Source organism: Pygocentrus nattereri, chromosome 8 (genome assembly GCF_015220715.1).
Source record: "Pygocentrus nattereri isolate fPygNat1 chromosome 8, fPygNat1.pri, whole genome shotgun sequence".
Classification (NCBI taxonomy): domain Eukaryota; kingdom Metazoa; phylum Chordata; class Actinopteri; order Characiformes; family Serrasalmidae; genus Pygocentrus; species Pygocentrus nattereri.
The window spans coordinates 20884178-20905393 of NC_051218.1; the positions used below are offsets into that span (position 1 = coordinate 20884178).

At 39.2% G+C, this 21216-nt stretch overlaps 1 protein-coding gene across 1 annotated transcript in view; it reads right to left on the bottom strand.

The window, feature by feature from the left end:
• Nucleotides 1-21216, bottom strand: part of kdrl (kinase insert domain receptor like) — a 58414-nt gene that overhangs the window by 23096 nt on the left and 14102 nt on the right. Inside the window, exons 4-19 of the mRNA XM_017707150.2 lie at nt 20295-20416; nt 18101-18260; nt 17355-17491; nt 16473-16641; nt 16255-16375; nt 15928-16094; nt 14715-14871; nt 11601-11709; nt 8052-8157; nt 5407-5694; nt 5045-5191; nt 4744-4872; nt 3643-3749; nt 2647-2782; nt 2199-2303; nt 55-168 (exon numbers count right to left, since the gene is read on the bottom strand). Of these exons, the coding sequence (XP_017562639.1) occupies nt 55-168; nt 2199-2303; nt 2647-2782; nt 3643-3749; nt 4744-4872; nt 5045-5191; nt 5407-5694; nt 8052-8157; nt 11601-11709; nt 14715-14871; nt 15928-16094; nt 16255-16375; nt 16473-16641; nt 17355-17491; nt 18101-18260; nt 20295-20416 (2274 nt within the window). The remainder of the gene's footprint in view (nt 1-54; nt 169-2198; nt 2304-2646; nt 2783-3642; nt 3750-4743; nt 4873-5044; nt 5192-5406; nt 5695-8051; nt 8158-11600; nt 11710-14714; nt 14872-15927; nt 16095-16254; nt 16376-16472; nt 16642-17354; nt 17492-18100; nt 18261-20294; nt 20417-21216) is intronic.

Genomic DNA, 21216 nt, shown 5'->3' on the forward strand with positions numbered 1-21216 from the left:
TCTGACAAATATGTCAGATTTGTGGGTTGTGAAAAGTAGTCCTGTTATTCTCACCTCCTTGCTTAGTGCAGGCTCCCAGTAGATTGACCACGTTGAGATGGTGCCCAATATGGATCAGTATTTTCAGTTCAGACATAAGCGCCCTCCATTCATTATTCGTAGCTCCGCCTGTTGCACACGAGGAAAGGAGACAGAAGGACAAGAGGGAACATCTTAAACAGCTGGAAAGATGGCATGGAAAAATGCATTGCTGGCTCTTCGGCCCGGACATGAGCCTATACACACTGCATACTCTAAAAGCAAACACACAGCTGAGTTTAACTCCCAAACATACCATAAGCTGCCTTTAAAACTCTTATCTTTGTTCCGCTGGAAATGGGACGTTCTATAAATAAAGGCTGGCTGTGACTATGTATAAACCAGGGGTGCACAAATGTTTTGTATCAGTGCAACGTTTGTGATGAGCTGATATCCAAAACAACAAACAGACAAGGTAGTTAGGACTCAAATTTCTAAAACTGTATTTTGTAATAATAACCTACACTAACACGCAATTTCTCTCACCACAGGTTCTCTCATTGGATGAAGGGTTGTGGTTAGGATAACCTTCGAGAGTTAGGCAAGGTCAGTCTGTGTTATATCAGTCATGGAATGTCTTTTTTAAAAGTCTTTAAACAGACAGTACAACACATGCTGCACATTACATTATAAGCACTGAAATCAACATCTGTTGGCAATATCATTGCATGCATGATTTCTATCATTTTATTCTCAGAACTGCACATATTGTGAGAATCAAAGACGTGGGTCAAGCATGCCTTCCCGGTGACCCTTAGAGGTCTTGGAGTCAAAGAGTCACAAAGAGAGTGGCTGTTTTTCTTAACACATCAGACTTCCTACAGCTTAAGTCCATCAAAGTGACACACAAGAGCTATGTTCACCACTCAGCTCAAACACAACTGATGCCACTTCTCAGAAGCATCCAGTCAGAGGAATTTTACAACTGTCCACATTGGAGTAGATTAAGGCAGCTGTAAAAGTGAGGCTTCCTCTTCTTTATAGTTTTAACAGATTTGTAAAGTGAACATGTATTTTTGTTCTTGTTGGTTTATTTGCCCTAAAATGAACTATTACCATGCTGATCAGAACATTTTCTAGCAAAGCAGCACAGGCAATGCAGTTTCATAATACACAGGCATTTAGGGATGTGTGCTGTTTTTCATTAGAAAATGACCCAGGATACATGAAACCGCCATTCAGCTAGTCTTTCTCTCTCTTGATGATTAATGCCTAGGGAGGATTGATAATGTGACACCAATGGAATTATGAATCTAGAGTGCCCTGATTTATCATCATCATACAACACTACCATTGGAGCAGCGATCATCGCTCTTCCCAGCAGCCGATCTCTCTCCACAAGCTGCTGGCTAAACAGTACGTGGGAGGGGAGTTATTTTGACCAAGACAACCTCAGGCAGATACTGTCTCACTAAAGCTAAAACATTTGTTTTACTTTGATTCTTTAAGCAAATGCCCTGCAATGCTGTTACATGTACTTGTCTTGGGGTGCATCCGACAAAGAATTCCTAGATCTTTCTAAACTCTGTATTATTCACCTTTGTGTTTTGGAATGCTGTAATAAAAACATATTCATAAATCCAAAGTGGAGATGCAACCTCACTGGACTGGGTTCACATAATCATATAATCTCAAAAACATCTGCTTGAAGTTAATTAGTGAATGTGTACATGAGCACTTGCACATTTGTACTTTATACTTTTGAACTTTGTGTCATCCTGGAGAATCAAAATTTCATATCTGCAGACTATGATTCTTAATAGGACATTTGGGTCCTTAGCTGGAACCTCAACATGCAATAAATCTAGCATAGCTGCTAATTGTGCCTGTAAATATCTTGATGTGAAATATTTCATGCAAGAAAAATAATCTACCATTTTCTTTGCTTTATATCTAACATTAAAACAATGGTGCAGTGGCTGTCATTAATTTGGACAGATTCAATGAAATAAATGACAATATAACATAAAAAGGTCATAGGTCTGGCCTAAGGTATAAATTTAAATAGTTTACATATGATGACACTTGAGAAAATGGTAAATAACATGAGTGCACATACACATATAGGAAAAAGGAAAGATTTGTCATAAAGAAGACAAGAAGAAGAAGATATTTCTCACCTTTCAACATTTTAACAGCAACTGTTTTGCATGTAGAGAGCTTGTCTATGCCAAAGGCAGAAGCTTCCACAACCTTTCCAAAAGCACCATGGCCCAGAGTTTTACCTATTTAAAAAAGAGAAAGGAGGAGAGCCATGAGCTTGCCAGTGTGCCTCGAGGCTCATAAATCAGGATGGTTGCTCCGTCAGGGGAGATATGGGGCTGTAATTAAAACAACCTGCTGAGCTTGGAACCACTTGGCCGGCCCTCCACAGGGAATTTATGGAGTAGTTAAGACTGGATGACAGGGACAGGTTACTGATAAATAATGGCACAATATTTTTATCCAAAAAGTTAATGTCTGGGTCATTTAGGACCCAATGCAATATTATAGTCTGCGACATCTGTGCTGTTTGTAAAGACGGTGGTGTTTTAATTTGAATGAATAGTGGAGAAGCATAGAGCTTACCCAGTCTGAGGCGATCTCTAGGGAACTCCCATTTGCTGCTGTCATAAGGCAGACGATCACACTGCTCATCGAGGGGCATCTGCTCTGGATCCATGATGATGGACAGGTAGCCTGTCTTTAAATCTGCAGAACTTGGCTAGATTGAGGCAGAAAGTGAAAAGTGTTCATGATGATATGTCATTTTTCATCATAAAGTTGGGAGCACGTTATGAATGGTCTAAATGACTTAAAAAGATTCTGTGTGGTTTAAAAAGAGTTAAGCCATAGCAATAAGGAGTTCTACCACATACATAAAATGCACCAGCTTTAGCTATAATACAAGTAATCAGAATGACAAGAGGTTTAACAGTCTGAATGAAGGTGGAATCACTATTAGACAAACAACAGATAAACAGATAAACATGTCACTTTTAATTATGTTGTAACAGCTTCTAAGTTATTTGTAAATGTTTTATGACCTTATTAATAACTATTAAAGTCATTTAAAACCACTCATAAACCCTTTAAGGCTAGTCTTCTTCTAAAATAGTACTTTAAAGTTTTGCTATAGTGTTACATTTTATTAGGTATGTATGGTCTCCTCCACCTCCTAAATTTAAAAAAGCAAAATACACATTAAATAAATTCTGAAAAACACATGCAGCCCTCATCTCTCAGTTATTTAAAAGTAGTTTATATTAGTACATTATCAGCTTGAATAATATATCCAATTATATATTATTTAGCAATTGGAATTATTAATACATAACTGAATATGTATAGTCAACTGAGCTCAGAAATAGTCCAGCCATAATAAAAAACTGCTCACTCAGTTACACAGAAATTCTAAAAATCCAGGCGTAGCATGACTAACCACATCTATTATTGGATATTAGTAATCAAATTGAGAAATGAAAGCAATTTCCTGCAAAAGTCAGCAGACTTTCCCTACACTATACTGGCAACACCAGAGTTGAATAGCAGAACTGAGGCTTGAAATAGTATTGCAGTCTTTACCTTTCTCAGTTTGCGGATGAAGAGAATCAGCATGATCCACAGAAAGGTGGCAGCAGCTCCAGTGCACACCAGGATGATCACCTCAATATTTGGTTTGCCTTCATCACCTGAAGTCACATAAAAATATTCCAAGGGTCAAGCAGCTATTTTAAGACAGTCTGAAAGTCCAATGACATTACCAACATTTCTCTTTTACTGACATATTGTATATGTGTTGGATGTGAGGACATATGATATTGTTTGCACCCGTGTTTATTTAAGCTATGCATATCATACTATTTATCGCATACTAAGCGCTCAGCGATTCAAAAATTCCAACAGTCAGCATACTGCCTAAGCCATTAGGAATTTCTATTCTTTCAAAAGGAGAAAAAAATGGATGAAGCAATCCAAACACACTCCCTGCACTGCTTGAATGAGAGACTTAGGCTGAGCTTCATGTACAATGAAATGAGACACAAATATCCCAAATTAATTCACTCTATTTTGCAGAGAAGCTTTTGCCACTAAAAAAATGGAGGGGAATGTTAGGAACAGTCTACCAGAAAGGGACTATTTGAAGCGACAAAGTCAGAGAGAAGTCTGTGCTGTCATGGTAACGAGCTGGACTAAGCACAGTAATTGATCATTTGTCTTCCCTCTGCATGTTTTAAGTTTCAAGCCCTGCGCTCCTTTAAGAAGTCACCCTGCCAGTCATTAGCGAAGCTTCTCGCAGACAGCACAGAGGTCAGCTCCCATGTGAGGAGACCCTCTCTGAACTCTCTGTCATAAAAATTGCCCTGGAATTTGCATGGCATTCCCAGTAACATCAGCTTCCATCTCATGGGATAGCTTAAATATTGAAGTCTGGTTAAAACTATTCGTCCTGTTGAACTCATGAGAGTCTAGAGAAAAGGCTCTGATGGGACTTGAATTTGTCACGCATCATGATGTCTGGCTGAAAGTATTTAAAATAATTTGTGGGTTAGCTACTGTCTAACGTGTAATACATGAGCCTTGCTAAATAGTGCAGGCTGATGCCACAGCTGTGCTGTACTGTAATTCAAAAGGCTTGTTACAAGAAACAGGAAGAAGGTGAAGGTCAGCTGAACTGTTACTCACCCTGTACAGTGATTACTGCACTAGATGTTGCCACTCCTTCAGCGTTGGTGGCCTGACACTCATACATTCCCTCATCCTCTTTCTTCACCCTCTGGATGATTAGGACCCCGTCATCTCTAAGGGTAATTCCTAAATTTTGATTGGATTATCTGTGATTAGTTTACTTCTATAAAATACAGAGTGAATTTACTGTAAGTAGACATACAAATCATTTGCACTAAAAGAAACCAATTCCTCAATTTTGAACGTGGTGAAAATACATGTGATATTTAAAAGCATAAGAACAGCAATGCCTCTTCACCTGGTCCTTCAGTGACAGGAACCTTGTCTTTATACCACGTGATTAAAGGAGGTGGAACACCATAGGCCAGACAAGACAGTACCAGAGTGCTGCTGCTGTTCACATCCTGATTGGTCAAGTTCTGCTTCAACTTAGGAACTCTCCTCTCTGCGGAAACCAAAGCAGAGTTATACAATAAGCACACTCATCTGTGACCCCACAGTATGCCAAATTCAAAAAGTTCGTATCTCATATGTTTTAAAACAGAACGGATCTCATAGCAGGAAATGGAAATGCCGTAACTGTGAAATAGGCTGAATGAATGAAGAAACAAAACGAAGAAAAATGCTGTATTTTCTCAAGGCTTGATCAAATGAACTCACCATCAACTATTAAAGTCGAAGTTGTGTTGACCTCCTTCTTGGAGCTGAGATACGTTGCCCGGCACTGATAGTTCGTGTTCTGACTTCTGGAGACATTCTTCAGTCTGAGTAACAGGGAGATGGAATAACGACCGACCTGCTGTGTGAAGCTGTCATCGTGGACAAGCTGATTCTGTGGGTCATACCACCTTAACCGTTCATAGAGAAATCGAGTGCCCCGGCAAGTTAGAGTGACATCATCTCCTTCAATGGCTGTCAAGGGCTCAATCTCAAAAGGCTGGGCTTGATCTAAGAGACAAAAAGAGTTTAACATCAAGTTCTGAAAATGCAGGGAAAAAAGGGAAATAATCTGATCCAATCCTGGAATCTAGCCAGAAATTCCACAATCTCACATTGTGTGATATTATTAGCTGTGTATCTTCAAGTGGGGTAATTAAGTGTTTAAGCAGTTTGAGACAGCGCACTTTAGATGCTCATATTAAGTAAAGTACTTATATAAAAATAGCTCATTTTAAAGCTCAATAGTTTTAAGGAAAATTTCAGATTGGTTGCAAAAATGTAAAGACAAAGTCCTTTTAATCTAATTAAAATCATAAGAAAAAATTAAAGTGCATATAACATGTAGGAGAAGGCAAACATGTTCTTGATTTTTATTGTACACTAATGTAAAGAGGTTGTATTCAAGTGATTTGTGAGGATTTCTATTATTCATTTCATCATTAAATTACGTAAATTACTGTTTTTTTGCACAGTGAAAATATTCTTTTCCACTTTTTTACTTTCTACTAACACTGAAAAAAGTTGATAGAGTGAGTGAGGAATAATTAATACACATTTGTTATGGCAGACAAGTATGACTTCAAAGGGTTAATCTTTCCTCTGTATTTCAGAGGGCTGAAAATATGTGACAGTATCATTTCTAGTCAGTGAATACCCTGAGACAATATCACAGCAGCTGTTAATAGAATGGGTCCTACTTTGGCCCATGCCAAAGAACAGAGTTGCACATTACTGAGCCAGGAATGTCAAATTTGCAGTTATTTCCTGTTTCATCACTACTAATTGGAAGCACGTTGCTGGCGGATGGCGGCAGTGACGGCCGACCTGAAGCGGCTACAATAGGAAGCAGACTCAGGCCGTGCCTCGGGGGAGTTGGAACACACTTGTTTATTCGCAGTGTTCCATAAGAGAAGACAGCTGTTATTACAATTCAGTCTCTTTCACCAGCATTCCTGCACTCACAATCATCCCCACCTCTGCAGTAGCACAGCACATTCTTAGAGTCATCATATTCTTTCCTCAGGTCCCCTGCGACCTGCCATCGGCAGCCATGCCACCTTGGTGCTTTCACTGCTTTAGTTGCCCTTTTTTTAGCTCTCTTCTCTTTCTGTCAGCCCTCTCTGCAACACACAATGTGCTAGGCCTGTCACAAACATGACATTTTAGCTGGCAATTAACTGCCATGTCAATAACTGCAATTAACAATTTGTCTTTTTTGTCCATTGTATATAACTTTTAAAGTACAAGCCTAAAATGGCCAGATTGTCTGATAATCTTCTTCTTAGCTGTCAATACTTAACAGCAGCTAACTTACAGCACACAGAGCTGAAGCTCAAGTAAACAAACATTATTCACTACTGCCCACTAAAGGTGCTCAAGTCAGAAGTTAGAACTTCTCAATTAGTGCGTTTGTCTCAACCCAACAGATAAAACACATCCAATTCACATCAAGTTTGTTGCAACTGTGAAAGCTAACAACTGTGGGAAATGATTGCAATTAACTCAAACAACTGTGAGCAGTTCAAGCAATTTCATACTGAAATAAATCAGGTGATTATGTAATAATTTGTTCAGAAGACCAGACAGGTCTATGTTCTGCTTAACCCTTGAAAGGAGCAGCTCAACCACTTATGCTTATGTGGCTAACAGTGACAGAAAGCTAGTAGCTGCTAAGTAGAATGTCACCGGCACTGAGCTACATGACAATTTCACTCACTGTTAGCAAGTTTATCGTTTTTAACTGACCTATTTTTAAGCTCCTTTGTGTGTCCTCATCCTAAGACTTCTTATTGGAGCGAAGAATGGAAGTGTGGAGTCGCCGACAGATCAGTGAAGGTTAAAGCTTTTATTTTCTCTCGTTATTCCATTCAAGGGCACAGATTGAGCTGAAACTCTTAATTACATAACCCACTAAATGAGTTTTTTCAATTCAGGAACATTTGAAACTGGTCAGCTGCGTATAAAAATGATTAATGTTGAAGCAGGGCCACTGGGACAAGAGAAACAAGCTACTCTGCCAACAGCACAGTTCAGATAGTTTAGACACTTTACACAGTGCCATTTGGCAGCAAATGTGTTTTGCCTGTTCTTTGCTCCAGTCTGCCATGCTACCCAGTGACTTGGTTCCAGTTAATGCCCCCTACTCTGCTCTCATTGCACAATCCAGGGTGGGCATTCCTAGGTGTTGTAAGCAACTCATTACATATGTATACGTCAATATGGACCACATGACTATTTGTTACAGTATGCTTAGCCATAGTCATAAAACACAACAAGACAAAGCTCTGGAATGACACCTGTGCCTGTTGGAAACAGGTGATTATTGGTTTTAGAACCCCTCATTACACATGGCACATCTCACTTACCATCTACGTAGAAATGAATCGGCATTGTCCGCTCCCCCACCACGTTACTGGCTTTGCAGTGGTAGACTCCGGACACATTAGCTGTCACAACCAAGGTGCTTATGGTCTGTGTGTAAACAACATATGCTTAGAATAACTTTCCACTTCCACACATTTTTGCAAGGTATTTCTAAAGGCAAAGTAACATAGTAGCCCCTGCAAACTGAAATAGCAGACTCATAATATGAAATGTTGTTTCTGAAGGTTCAGCAGGTGGCAGAAACTTGCAGCTCATTAGTTTAAGGCTAACAGGTGGGTCATAGGTCTAATTTGAACCTGGCCTTTTTCCACTCGCCAGTCTTCACATTAATAGAAGGATACATCTGGAGTTTTTAAGGCCAAATGCACTGCTGAGTGCCCAGCAGAGAATGAGGGCCTGGGTTCCATGTCATTTCCTGATGCACTTTAACAATGCCGCACTTGATCCGTCACCATTCAAGCATAACCCATTTCACAACTGTAGTAGACATAATAATAAGGCTGATTTTTGACAAGGGACCAAATGAGGGAGTTCTGCTGTCTGTTTCCAAATGCAAACTGTTTTCAGAGCTATTGCAGCAAACAAGCAGCCTTCACATCAAAGGTAAGGTGAGTGCGTCACACCCAGTATTTCAAAGTTAAGTTCCTGCCAAACTATTTAGACCTGTTACAGATGACATCCAGAAAAACTTTGGCTCGAAACAAGTGATGTACTTTTAGGTATTTTGTATTTTTTTTGTCAGTTCACCAAGTGCAAAGAAAGGAACAGTTAGATTCCAGACCTGAGCACTAAGGATCTATTCTGCATCAATTTGGCTCCAGAAGACCAGAAAAAGATCCAAGACAGCTTACAGTAATCTGTATCCAACAGATGTAGTTTTAGGGTGAGCCCATATGTTCATTACAGAAATTGAGATGTTAAAAGCTTTAAATACTATCATCTGGTATTTGCATGGTATTTTGTTGAAGGAAAGTTAGAGCTACATGGACACATATCACTAAATATATCCAAAAGAAATTCAGTGCCAGGGCCACAGCCTAGCCAGGCATTTGAAGTGACCCCTACTTTCCCCCTCTCACTGCTGGCTGTTATGTCCCGCCAAGTCCCCTCCCTCTTTTCACCTATGGCTCTGGGCCACAGTCTGAAGCAGACTCTTACCAGCCTGTTGTTGAGGGCAGGGGAATTTATGTGAGGTGACAGAAAGGAATTTGCTCTAAACAAATCTCAACCTTTTTTAACTGGTCATTGTTATCACTGACCTCTGAGTCTTACTCCCATAAAGCACCAGCTTTTTAGCTAGTAAACATGACATCATGAATGAAGAAAAATAATAATAAATAGTAATAATAAATCTTTATCATAATTAGAAGGACTAGTGTTTTGGAAACTGCTAATTTTGGTTTATTTATAAGTACTTTGAAAATTACGTTTGCTTCATTTAGCTCTTATTTGTCTCATCGAGTTAACAGTCCTGAGTTAACTATAGATCAAATGTAGTGGAATTCTACAAACACTGAGCAAAAGTCTCTTTTGCAGTGACCTTTCCCTGTAAGGGGACAAGTCGACTCAAACCATAGCAGCAAAATGCCCCCTACATCATCACAGAGCCAACACTGTAGGGGTCAGGTTTTTAGGCCTGTAACATTCCCTTGATGTATGCCATACACGTACTCCTCCTTTTTTGAGAATATGATGAAGGATGACATAACTGACTATATCACCACTAACCTCTCAAACGTCCAGTCGTCTTTGTACAGAGGGGTTTATGCACTGCAACTGTCGACAGTCACTTTCTTGCTAAAACAGTCTGCATTGACATTCTCAGCCACCTGACCGAATAGCTTTTTCCTTACATATCACAGTGATGTACACGCATCATGGTCATTGATTTTGCACTTTCGACCACAATTTCCAACCCTGTTAACTGATATCTTTCTCTAAACCTAAAATGATCCAAATACAGTTTACTTTAGTCACTGTTCCAACTGAAAGACAGCAGTGTTTGTGACTGAAGCTCCTGCTATCCATGCCCCAACAATTAGCCCTCTTTCAAAGTCTTTTCTATCTTTCCTCTTGCCATCAGGATCCAAAATTGAGGTCAGCTAGTACTGCTCAGCATTTTACACATGCTACAGAGCACAGTAAGCTGTTAACTGCCTAACTGTATCATGCAGTTCACCTGTCTAGCATTTACACTCATTATGCTTTTTCACTCATTTACTTTTTCTCCCCCTTTTTAGAATTTTTTCAGGTGGTCTAAGACTTCCACACGGGGCTGCAAGACAAGAACAGATGACTGCTACTTACAAAAGCATGTGCTTTGTTAAGTTCAGAGGAAAGTTTGGGTAACAAGGTCCCCAGGGATATATTTGTCTCTCCTGTTCAGAGGGTGTCTTGGCAATACAAGCAAGGGAGCAGTCAATATATAATGGAAAAGAGTGGCAGACACGGCACCATTAACTATTATGTAATACACTTGAATGAGTGCTTAGTTAATATTGTATGTTGAGGTATAATTTGAAACAAGGCCCAATGGATTTCTCTTAACTCATGGTTTTAAGAAAGGGTAATGTGTTACAGTGAAGGATCATCCAGATTGTGACGAAAATGTACTACAATGCAGGGATATCTCAAAAGTACGTAGATAGGTTGATATGTCTGTAAAAGAGGCTGTCTCCTGCTACATTTGCCCTATGAACTAGCCTGTTTTCATTAAATGGTGATTGACAGGTTTTATGTAGAGATAAATAAGCTGAGGCTGTTAGAGCAATGTGCACTGAGGCACACAAACTCAAATGTTCTGAACTTTCTGTGTTACCTAATAAACTGTGGTCATGAGTCATATTGGTGCATACAATCTAAAAGCAAAGTTCTGTCTCAAACAAATTCATAAAAAATGTACAACATCCTGCTCCAAAACACTTTTATTTGGTGTAGCTGAGAAGGCCTACTCCTCCTTCTGTGTTCCATATGATTGTGTAGTATGGTACATCTGATTTAGATTTGCTCCCCTCTTTGGCTCTGAATTCAGCTCCTCTTCACAAGTAAACATTTCAAGGTCAAAATCAGTCACAGTTACTTTCTGCTAAATTGAAGCAGATCAACTGGATCATTATTAGTCCAAATAACATGCCATTCCTGGCAGTATGGTGATTATGTAAATGCACTGTTTCCACTCACAAAGGGAACTGTTAGTTAGACTTCCTTTCCTGTGGATTCACTGTGTTCTTTATGATCAACTTGCAGTACATTTGATTGGAAAAATAAGCAATAGCTGTAAGTAGGGGTGGACGATATGGCAAAAAAGCAATATTACAATGCTTGAAGGCATAACAATAGATAACAAGTCGCATGATATTTAGTTTTTAAGTTGGAATACTATCCAAAACTATACATACAACAGTTTTTGTTCATCATTTAAACTCACTTTATAAGAAAATATGTAGTTATTTACTGTATTGATATCCACAATCCACAAATATTGTCCACCCCATGGTGTAAGCAAAATGAAATCAATGTATTGTACTTACCTTGTTTTTGCCTTTTAACAGCTCGGTACTCATTAAAACTTCATTAACAAAGTTAGATGAATAAATGGTGTTGTCTTGGACAGGGACTGGAGTAGTATAATTCATGCACCTAAAAGGAAAAAAGGGATGTAACTGACACAAAACAGGTTGTTCCAAAACAAGGTTGATCAATGATTTCTAAGTCAAGCTTGCTCCTGTTGTATATGTTGTATGCTTGCTGACTTTTTGGCAAGTATTATGCAAAATCTGCTTGAAAAGTGCATTAGTCAGACACACCTAGTTACTTAGTTACGGGTTTGGCTGCAAAAATGCACAACCTCTTAGAACAGGAGTTGAAGAGAGGACGCTTTTGCCTTTGAACATCATGGCAGGACGCACATGAGGAAATACCAGGGCATGCAGCCATGGAGTTTCAGAGAGGGCATTTTCCGTGTGTCTTCACTGAGGAGCAGTCAGAAAATATTTTTTTCCTTCACAAGCAACTAAGAAGAAAGTATTGGAAAAAACAGCTCTTCTAAGTGATGCTACTCAAGATTGTTTGCCTTTCGCCATTAACCCAAAGCTTTCAAGGGCACATAGAAATACCCCAGTCTTCTTTTTTTTTTTGTTCTGCCTCAAAGTGTTTAAGCCCAGTGTGTTGAACTGCCTGCCTCATTTCTTGAGGACAACAAAAGGCTACACAGCAACCTTCTGAGGACAGCAACAATTGGATTAATGAGAGTAGAGGCCAGAGAGGAAGCAGCAGCATGACAGGAAGGGCTGAGTCATGCGTCACACACAGAGGAAACGCCCCCGCTCTCTGGCTGCCTGAGATAAGGCTGATCCTCAGACCTCTCTGGTCAACAAGGCATAGCTGATAACTTCTCACCCACTTGATTGTAAAAGACCTAGGACAGTGTCCCACCAGCACCGGTACAGCCACTTCCATTCATCCCCCATACCTCTGACTCGCCGTAATCGTTAACACTACAACCCTGGAACCCTTCAGCATCACTGAATGTGTGTGGTACGTCATGTACATCAGGCCTTTTTCTGCTGAGACATTTATGATGTTGTTGCAATGTAAAGAGGAATATTTTTACTATTTCTCTCCAACCATGGCAATTAATCTGACAGATGTGCCCCTCATTAGCTGCTGAGAAGCCGGCCTTCCCAACAGCTACATTCATGTGCTATTGTTTCCATTGCCATAACTGATTATAATTTAAACTGCAGTAAAAGAGGCCCTTTGGCATGACTGACCCTCAATATTATTTCTGTCACAGTTTTGGCAAACTGAGTCCCTTGACCAGTAATTAGTTGTAATTATATGGAGTCCCTGTCACAACACACTGCCTGAGGTGCAAGATAATTTGGGCCTACACTGTCTGCTTTCCAAATTGTTTTTTTTTAATTAAAGTTTACTGCTGCGATAACTCAGGCGTAATTGTCTATTGTTTGATTGATCTTACATATCTATGGTTCTCTTGGTGACAGTCACAAGCTTGGGTGCACTGGAAGCATTCATTTTGTTTTTGGTTCACTAGCAGGCTGTTATGTATACCAGATAGCAGCAGTTTTGGCTATTCTAGTGATTAAGGGCCAAGAGAGGAGTTCTGGGCCATTTTGGTCATTATGGGCCTGGAGAAGAGTTATGGATCATTCTGGTCATTACAAACAAACAATAAAGTTCTGGTTCATTAAGGGTTAAGACAGGGGTTCTCAACCTTCTTCCCCCCAAGGCCCACATGCTATAAACTATAAAGCATAGCAGGCCACACAAAAACAAAAACATTTTTTTTAAAGTGTCACGATTGGGTCCTCCCACTCCCATGTACTTCTTGTTTACTTTCTTACCGTCTGTATGTGTTTGTTGTGTTCTTAGTCCAGCCCCTTGTTTTCTTTACTCCGCCCCTGATTCGTTTCACCTGTTTCTTACCTATCCCTTGTCATCCCTGTGATTATTTAAGCCCTGTGTTTGCCCCTAGTTTTCATTGGTCTTTGTCTGATGTCTGATGTTTGATGTATGTTTGTTGGATGTTTTATTATTCTGGCCTTGTACTTCATTCTGTGTTTATTTTGTCATGTCTGTCCCACGATCTCTCCGTGTTGGTTACATGAACCTGGACTGTCTTGACCCTGATTTTGGATTTGCCCATAATAAATCTCACTTGTCTCTGCCTCAACATGGCTCCCCATCATTACAAATAGCTTTTTTCCTTAATTGCTCAGACTAAAATCTGTGATTTAGGGCCTGAAAAAGATCAGATAATCCATTTCAGTTCAATCACACAAACTAAAATTTGCAGTTACTTGCTTCTGGGTTTCGGTAATAAACCTTGTTTATCAATTTGAGTTTAACTATACAGGTTGCTGGTGCTTGGCCAGAAATCAACACATCTCTTTACTATTATTTCATTGTTTTTATGTTTTTTCAACTAAACATCACTCAACTAAACAGGGTTCGGCTGGAAGCAGACTGGTTTTCGCTGGACCGGTTCAGCTGTTTGATGCAGACTCAAATGCGAGTGGAGTGAGAGACAAATTCAGTGACATTCTGGTTAGTATGGGCCAAGAGAGAAGTTCTGGGCCATTCTGCTCATTTTTGTCCAAAAGTGGAATTCTGGGCCATTCTTGTCATTATAGGCCAAGACAATAATCCTGGGACATTCTTGTTATTACAGGCCAACAAAGTAGTTCTTGGCATTTCTGGTTGCTATTGGCCAAGACAGGAGTTGTGGGAAATTATGGAGAGAATTCTAAGAGAGGAATTCTAAGCCTTTCTGGGAATTCAGAGCAGATATTGATAGTTCAGTTTGATAAAGACCAAACTATCGCCTTACTGGTTTATCAAGAGAAATAATGAAATAAAGCAAATGTTAAAAGCAAAACAATAATGTGTTAATCAGCACAATAAACACAGCAGTTTACAGGTTTAATAAACACAGTAGTCAATTAACTACTTGACCACTCGTCACATTCCTGTTGTGAGTCATCTATTTATGAATACTTTTCCAAGAACTGCAAGAACAGTTTGGGAACACTCTACACAACAAACACATAAAACTCTCTCCAACCACAAAATGCAATAACAAATACTAGCTAAATGTAGCTTAAGCTGCAATGCTGACTCACTTTGTGAGCTTTGAGTTGGGATCACACGGCTGCCAAAACCATGTGATGTTAGGCTTTGGGTATCCATAGGCTGTACAGGTAAGCTGGTGCTTCTGTCCATGCCTGTAGGTCTGGGGGCCTACAGACGCCACTTCCTCCTCAGAGATCCTCGGCTTCACTGTGAAAAGACACAAAAATGTCATGGTACTTCAGTGCATGTCTCCCAATATATTTAATATATAAAAATACTAGATCTACTCTATCTACAATAAGAATAGAGGATGACACGCACAGAACATCAACTGTCATTACACAAAACATATGAGTGGAAAGACCGAGAAAACAAAGAGAGAGGGACTATTTCCCTCACAATGTCCTTTGAAAAACAGCATACTGGAGGATTTTTCACATAAATGACTTCAAAGTCTACATGAAAGTTGTTTAATGTAATGTCTAATTGTTGCCAGGAATCTCTGAATTCTGTTTCCACTGTGTGTGACTTCAGGTTGTTTGGGACTGTAAGGATGTGTGTCAAGCAAGTGTAGTGCAGAGTTTTTATATGGAAAAGAAGAAAGGTCCTTATCCTTGTATGGCATGAGCAGAGAATTCATAGAAAGTATGTGGGAATGGAAAGATTGAGAGCACATTTTTTTTTCCATCAGACTTGATGGAACATGTCAGCATACTAACTTGAACACACACAGGACTCAGTTTTATAGTTTATCTCCATGTTTAACTCATCGTACCCATGGCTTACTTAGGTAAGAGTCTGATGAAGAACATGTTTGTTCAAAACGACATATCACAATGTTAGAATAACATAATTTTCATATTGGGAGCAAGACTGTTTAAAATGTTTTATTCATTGTCTTTTACTCATCTGTGGTGCAGAGTATGTGGAGTATGTAGAGGAGATTCTAAGACACTACACTCAGTGTCTATGCTGTAAAATGGTCAGTTCATCCAATAAGCCAGTAATTGCTAAAGTAAGTCCAGTGGAGACTGTGGCTGAGTGCAGTGTGCAGCGCTGGAGACCCACACATCTCAAAACTCCTTCAAAGGCTACTAATCAACTCCAGCTGCACTCACTACGTCAATCCAGTCAGCGCAACAACAAGCCAGAAATTCCGCTCGTAGCAGCTACCTGCAGTTGAACCCAGGGGGCAGAACAGAAAAGACAAAAAAGACAAACATGTCCACAACTTCACGGTTCCATTAGCTTAATCATGCATACCTTTGACCAACAGGGTGTAGCTGAAGTTCTTCTGAAGCCCTTTCTCCTGGTTTGAGAGGACAATAGTGAAGACCCCAGCATCCTTTGGCTTCACTTCCTTGATGGTGAGGTTGTAGCCCACTGCCTCATAACATAAGGAATCTGTGATGTGCTTCCCATCCTTGTACCTATAAAAGTTCAATCAACTTATTACAACTCTTGGTACAGCATTAGGGATGGCCATTCACTGCTTCAAATGCCAAATGTGTCTTGCAAAAGCTTCAAATGATGTTCTCAGCATGTGAAACATGTTATTATTGTTTCCATAATATTTTTTTATGACCTTACCAGGCTATTTTGTCTGGAGGAGGCAGTGCATTGACCCGGGGTCCAAACTCCAGTCTTCTGCCCTCTACAATACTGATAACCTCCTTACGATAACCTCTGCTCACATTGAGGAATGGATGCTCTACAAAGAGACATAAACAAACATATTCCTCACTCTTCAATTGCTAAAATATAATGACAAAATGTACTTGCACAACATCTGTCATTCACATACTCACCATAGACAGCAACCTTAACTGTCGCATGCACAGATCTATCAAGCGTTGCTGTGCATCTGTACATGCCCTTGTCTTCCATGGTAACATTAGGTATGATTATCGCCGTGGTCATTACAGTGATTTTTGCAGGTTCTATTCTTGTCCTGTGTATGGTATGAGGACGAGTAATCTGTGGCACAGAAAAACAACTCTCATGCTGTCTTGCTCTGAACATTGCTAACCTTCCACCTTTATGATGTAACAAGACAAACTCATTATATGTAGGAAGATGGTGATTCAAAATCTCTTTGTGTTTGAGCACAGAACGATAGGTGATCACTTTAAAGTACTGAACAACAGTTTCATTTATTAAATTTCCAGTCAAAATAAGTACAATTTATTCATTTTCAGGAGGTATTTCTAAGGAGATGAGATTTTCCAGACTTTCCAGAATTGAAGAAAAAATGTTTGATAAGATATAGAAATAAATTTGACACCTAATAACCATGCAAGACCTGGTAGACCACCAAACTGTCACATAAGCAATACTGAAAACTTTGAGAGAAAATCAGATTTGCTTCAAATTTGCTATGGGTCTGAAAGGGTGTAGCTGTCAAGAAGCTGCTACTAAGAAAAGGAAACAGACAAAAAAGAGGAAAAGTAGCAAATCAAACAAAGAAGCCACTGATGATGAGAAGCTACTCAGAACAACAGAGTGGCTACACCAGAGCCCAGACCTAAACTTTGGATGTGTTTACTTTTTTCCTCACTTTCCAGATCTTTTTTCCTGACAGAGTACAATAAATGAACTTGTACTTTACAGGTGTTTTGACTGGAAATTAAATAAATGAAAGTTGATGTCTGATTTTTACAAAGTACTGTAGGCAAGTCCTTATAACTCACAGGGCTCTTCTGGAAGTCCCATTTAAATAGAATCCTGCCGTTATATGTGGTCTCTCCTGAGCAATTGAGGACTAGGGTGTCACCAACCAGTACTCTTGGATGCTCTGTAGTTATGTGCACATTCTTCAGAACATTGGCTAGACACAAAAAAGAAAGGTGTCATGTCAGTTTACAGTATGCATGAAGAATATTGGGAAAACTCAAACTATGACATTTTGTGTTTTAGCACAACATTATTTGGAATATATTTGGGAAAAAATGTCCCCAGACAAACTAAATCTAATTTTGATCTAATATTCTCTAGTTCAGTTTAAAGGCTGGGTTTACAGGGGGAATTAAGATAGTAGTATATTCTGTTCTGAGCTACACAATATTGGCAAAATACGCTATTGCATTATTTTGTTATATCTAGCTTCCAATTTATTGAAAAAAAAAAACATCAGTGAGTCCCAAATCTGACATGGTTAAAGACTGGCCTGCATTATTTTTGGGCAAAGGTATTTACTGTTGGAACATGTAAATTATTTGATCTTAGATGATCTGTGATTGGTCAGGATGCTCACAGCACAGAATAAAACAAAGATTAATTACTCGTTTGCACATTGCACTTTTCTGTAACATACGTAACAGTAACTAGGCAATATAGTTATATATTTTGCTGTATCTATACATATGAAAAAGAAGCAGACGGATAGGTCAGCTTGGTAACAGAAACACTAAATATTATGTTAAAAAAGGACACTTACTGCGGCGCAGCGGAATGAAGGTTGATTGGACTTTTTTGCCGTCTACCCTGGCAACACATGTAATCAGGCTATAGCTCTCAAACGGTCCTATCGGAATCTGAAAACCCACTTTTGGGTCCCACAAAACATCTCTCCTTATTGTTTGTGATATGGGAGGAGTCTGAAAGAAAGTAAGAGCAACATTAGGTCTTCCATGAGTTCATTTGTAGCTCTACTTGAATGAGTGCAAGTGTCTTTTACTAAAAGCATCTATTTATCATATTTCTCCACTTAGAAACACATAAAACAGAATGTAGGATGGCAAATAATGAATATATCCTATCATTCGCTATAATTTCATTTCTTGTATTTGTATCATGATGTTAGAAAAGACGGGAAGGAAGGAAGTGGGTAAGATGAATGCAGCAGATGTTCCAGTAGCAGGAAGGTCACACAACTATCTGTGCCACCTGACTGAGAAGTGTTTGTCCATGGCAAGGCATTGTGGGGCACATTGCTGTGTTTAACATTATGTACGGCAATAGCAATCCATTCAATGCAAAATACATTAAGATTAATCAACTCCCTGACCTCTTCTGCCCAGCTGTTTTTTCCTACCTGTATTTCCTATGTGTTATGCATAAAACAAGGGTCATATTTATAGTCTTAGTTTCTATTCTGGTTTGGAGGGAAAAAGTCTACGACCACCTTCCTGCTCTTACAGGATGCAGACAGGATGACTCCTTGGCCCACCCTGAGCTTCCCTGAGTCTCTGCCACTGTCCCTGTCCACATCCGCATGCTTCAGGGAGGGTTTGAAGGATGTGAGAACCTGAGAGACGCCCATGGTCCCAGGCACCCTTCAAAGACATCCTCAGTTCAATAAACCTGCTACTTAAACTTGTCAAGAACACATGAGCTGGGCACCTTGTTTTGCTCTGCAAATCATAAAATCCCATTCCCCCTTATATCACTTCATGATGGTGAAACTACCTATGAAGGCTTAAAGGGTAATTCTACTGATTTTATAAGATTTCTGTATAATTCAGTACTTGCAATGTAATCAAAGGCAATAGGCCGTTAAGATAAAATAGAAACGTGTAGGTTCACTGGTCACCATCACCACCACTACAAAGAATTCACATTTAAGGTAAGGACCACTCTACCAAATTAGATCAACTGCAGTTGCAAAGAATAAAAAAAATCAATAAATAATAATAAAACAGACAAACAAAACAGAAAGAATACATTGAGCACTTAAACCTTCAATACAGTGGCCTCCCAAAAAAAAAGTCCTCAGATTTGTCTGGACTACAAATTGATATTGGTTTTATGTATGAAAATTACTAAGTGAAAAATGCTGTTTGAGTATTTAAGTATTTAAGTTGTGCTGAAAAAGTTTCTAGTTTACACAAATTAATGATAAAGAGGACATAACTGGGCTGCAGTTGTACCACTGATCACACTGTAAAAATTGAGACTGAAGTAAATTCTACGGACATTATAGATAAAGTTAAAGATATGCATAAGAAAGAGGCTAAAAAATAATAGCCACATGTTTGGATATCCCAGTGAGCATTGTTGGATTGAAGAAATGGAAGCGGCATCATATCGACCAGACACTGCCCAAAGCCATCCCTTAAAACTCAGCATCACATCAAGAAAGAACTTCTGAGGGAAACTAGAGAGTTCAGACTGGAATAAAGGCACACTAGTCAACGATATCAAGCTCTGCATACAACTGCTCTGTATGGGAAGGTGGCCAAAAAGGAGCCATGACTGATGAAAAAACACATTAAAGCATGTTTAAAGCATCACAGTGACTCATTTAAAATGTGGCATAAGATTTTTTGGGCAGCTGAGACAAAAATTGAGCTTCTCTGCCAAAGTTTTTGAGTTATTTTCAAAAATAACAAAAATGGTCACTTCCAAAACATTTGGTTAAGTTTCTGAGGTGTTATTATTTGTATTGGTTGAGACAAAATTAAATGTGTAATCATTTAGTATAACAAAGTAAACATAATAAAGGTAAAGGTTCATTCAAACCAATGATTTTAGTCTCAAGTCCAAGTGAGTTAAAAGACCAAAACATGTATCTAACTCTGACTTTGAACTAATTTGGCAGAATGATCCATACAGCATGTTCAGATTGAATTCAATAAAAAACAAACATCTAAAGAAATGGCTTCATACATCACAATGCATGAAATACTCACTGTTTCCAAATCGACATGTTGATATGGAGAAGTCGTTCTGCAAGGGACCACCAGCTTATCATCATCTCTGTACACAAACAGGACTTTTGTAGAGAAGACCTCCACAAATGGATGGTGATGATCTGCAGACAAAATAAACAAATTTATGTAAACGCACAAAAGTGCCAGCTATCGTTTGGTTTTCCTAACCACACTACTGTATTTGCTATTCTAATGTGTGGTTATATGTTGTTTTAGCTACAAGGAAATCTTATTATTTACTTGATGCTAATGACTTACCACAAGGCTTCATTTGTTAAACCGTTAAACAATTTTTTTTCTTTAAACCAGAAACCCAACAAAGATTTAAGGAAAAACACAGTGCTTCCTATGCAAAGGAGTGATAAAATATCCCTGACTAAGTGAGATTGGTTTCTTCTCCAAACAGCACATTAAGTCTCAGAGAGCTGTATAAAGGCCATAGATCACACCATTAATTCTTCAAAGTAATGCCTGTATGGCACATTCTGTGAGACTGGCAGCAAAACAAGCACAACAGAACGTGTTGAAAAGCACACTTTCCATAACATTGTTTTAAATTCTCTGTAAGTAATCAGTGAAGTAAATCTGCATTCTGCATATTTGTAAACTGTAGGCTTGACTCACGTTGCCAGTAAAGATCAGTGAGTGTAGCGCTTTATTTAACATTTTGGGAGGTCTCTGCTGCAAATCCAGTCACACTGCAAGTGCTGCACTAAGGCTCACAGAGCAACTGGAAAAACAGAAAGCCAAGCAGGAAACAATAGCCAGTGAACAAGGCTTCCGATGCAATCACACTCAGCTTCCGTCTCCCAGAAGAAGTTCAGCCTTGCATGGATGCCTTCCTTTCTCTGCCCTTTGTTTCTCTGTCTCCGGACAGCTGAGTTCTGTCCGTCTGACCTGG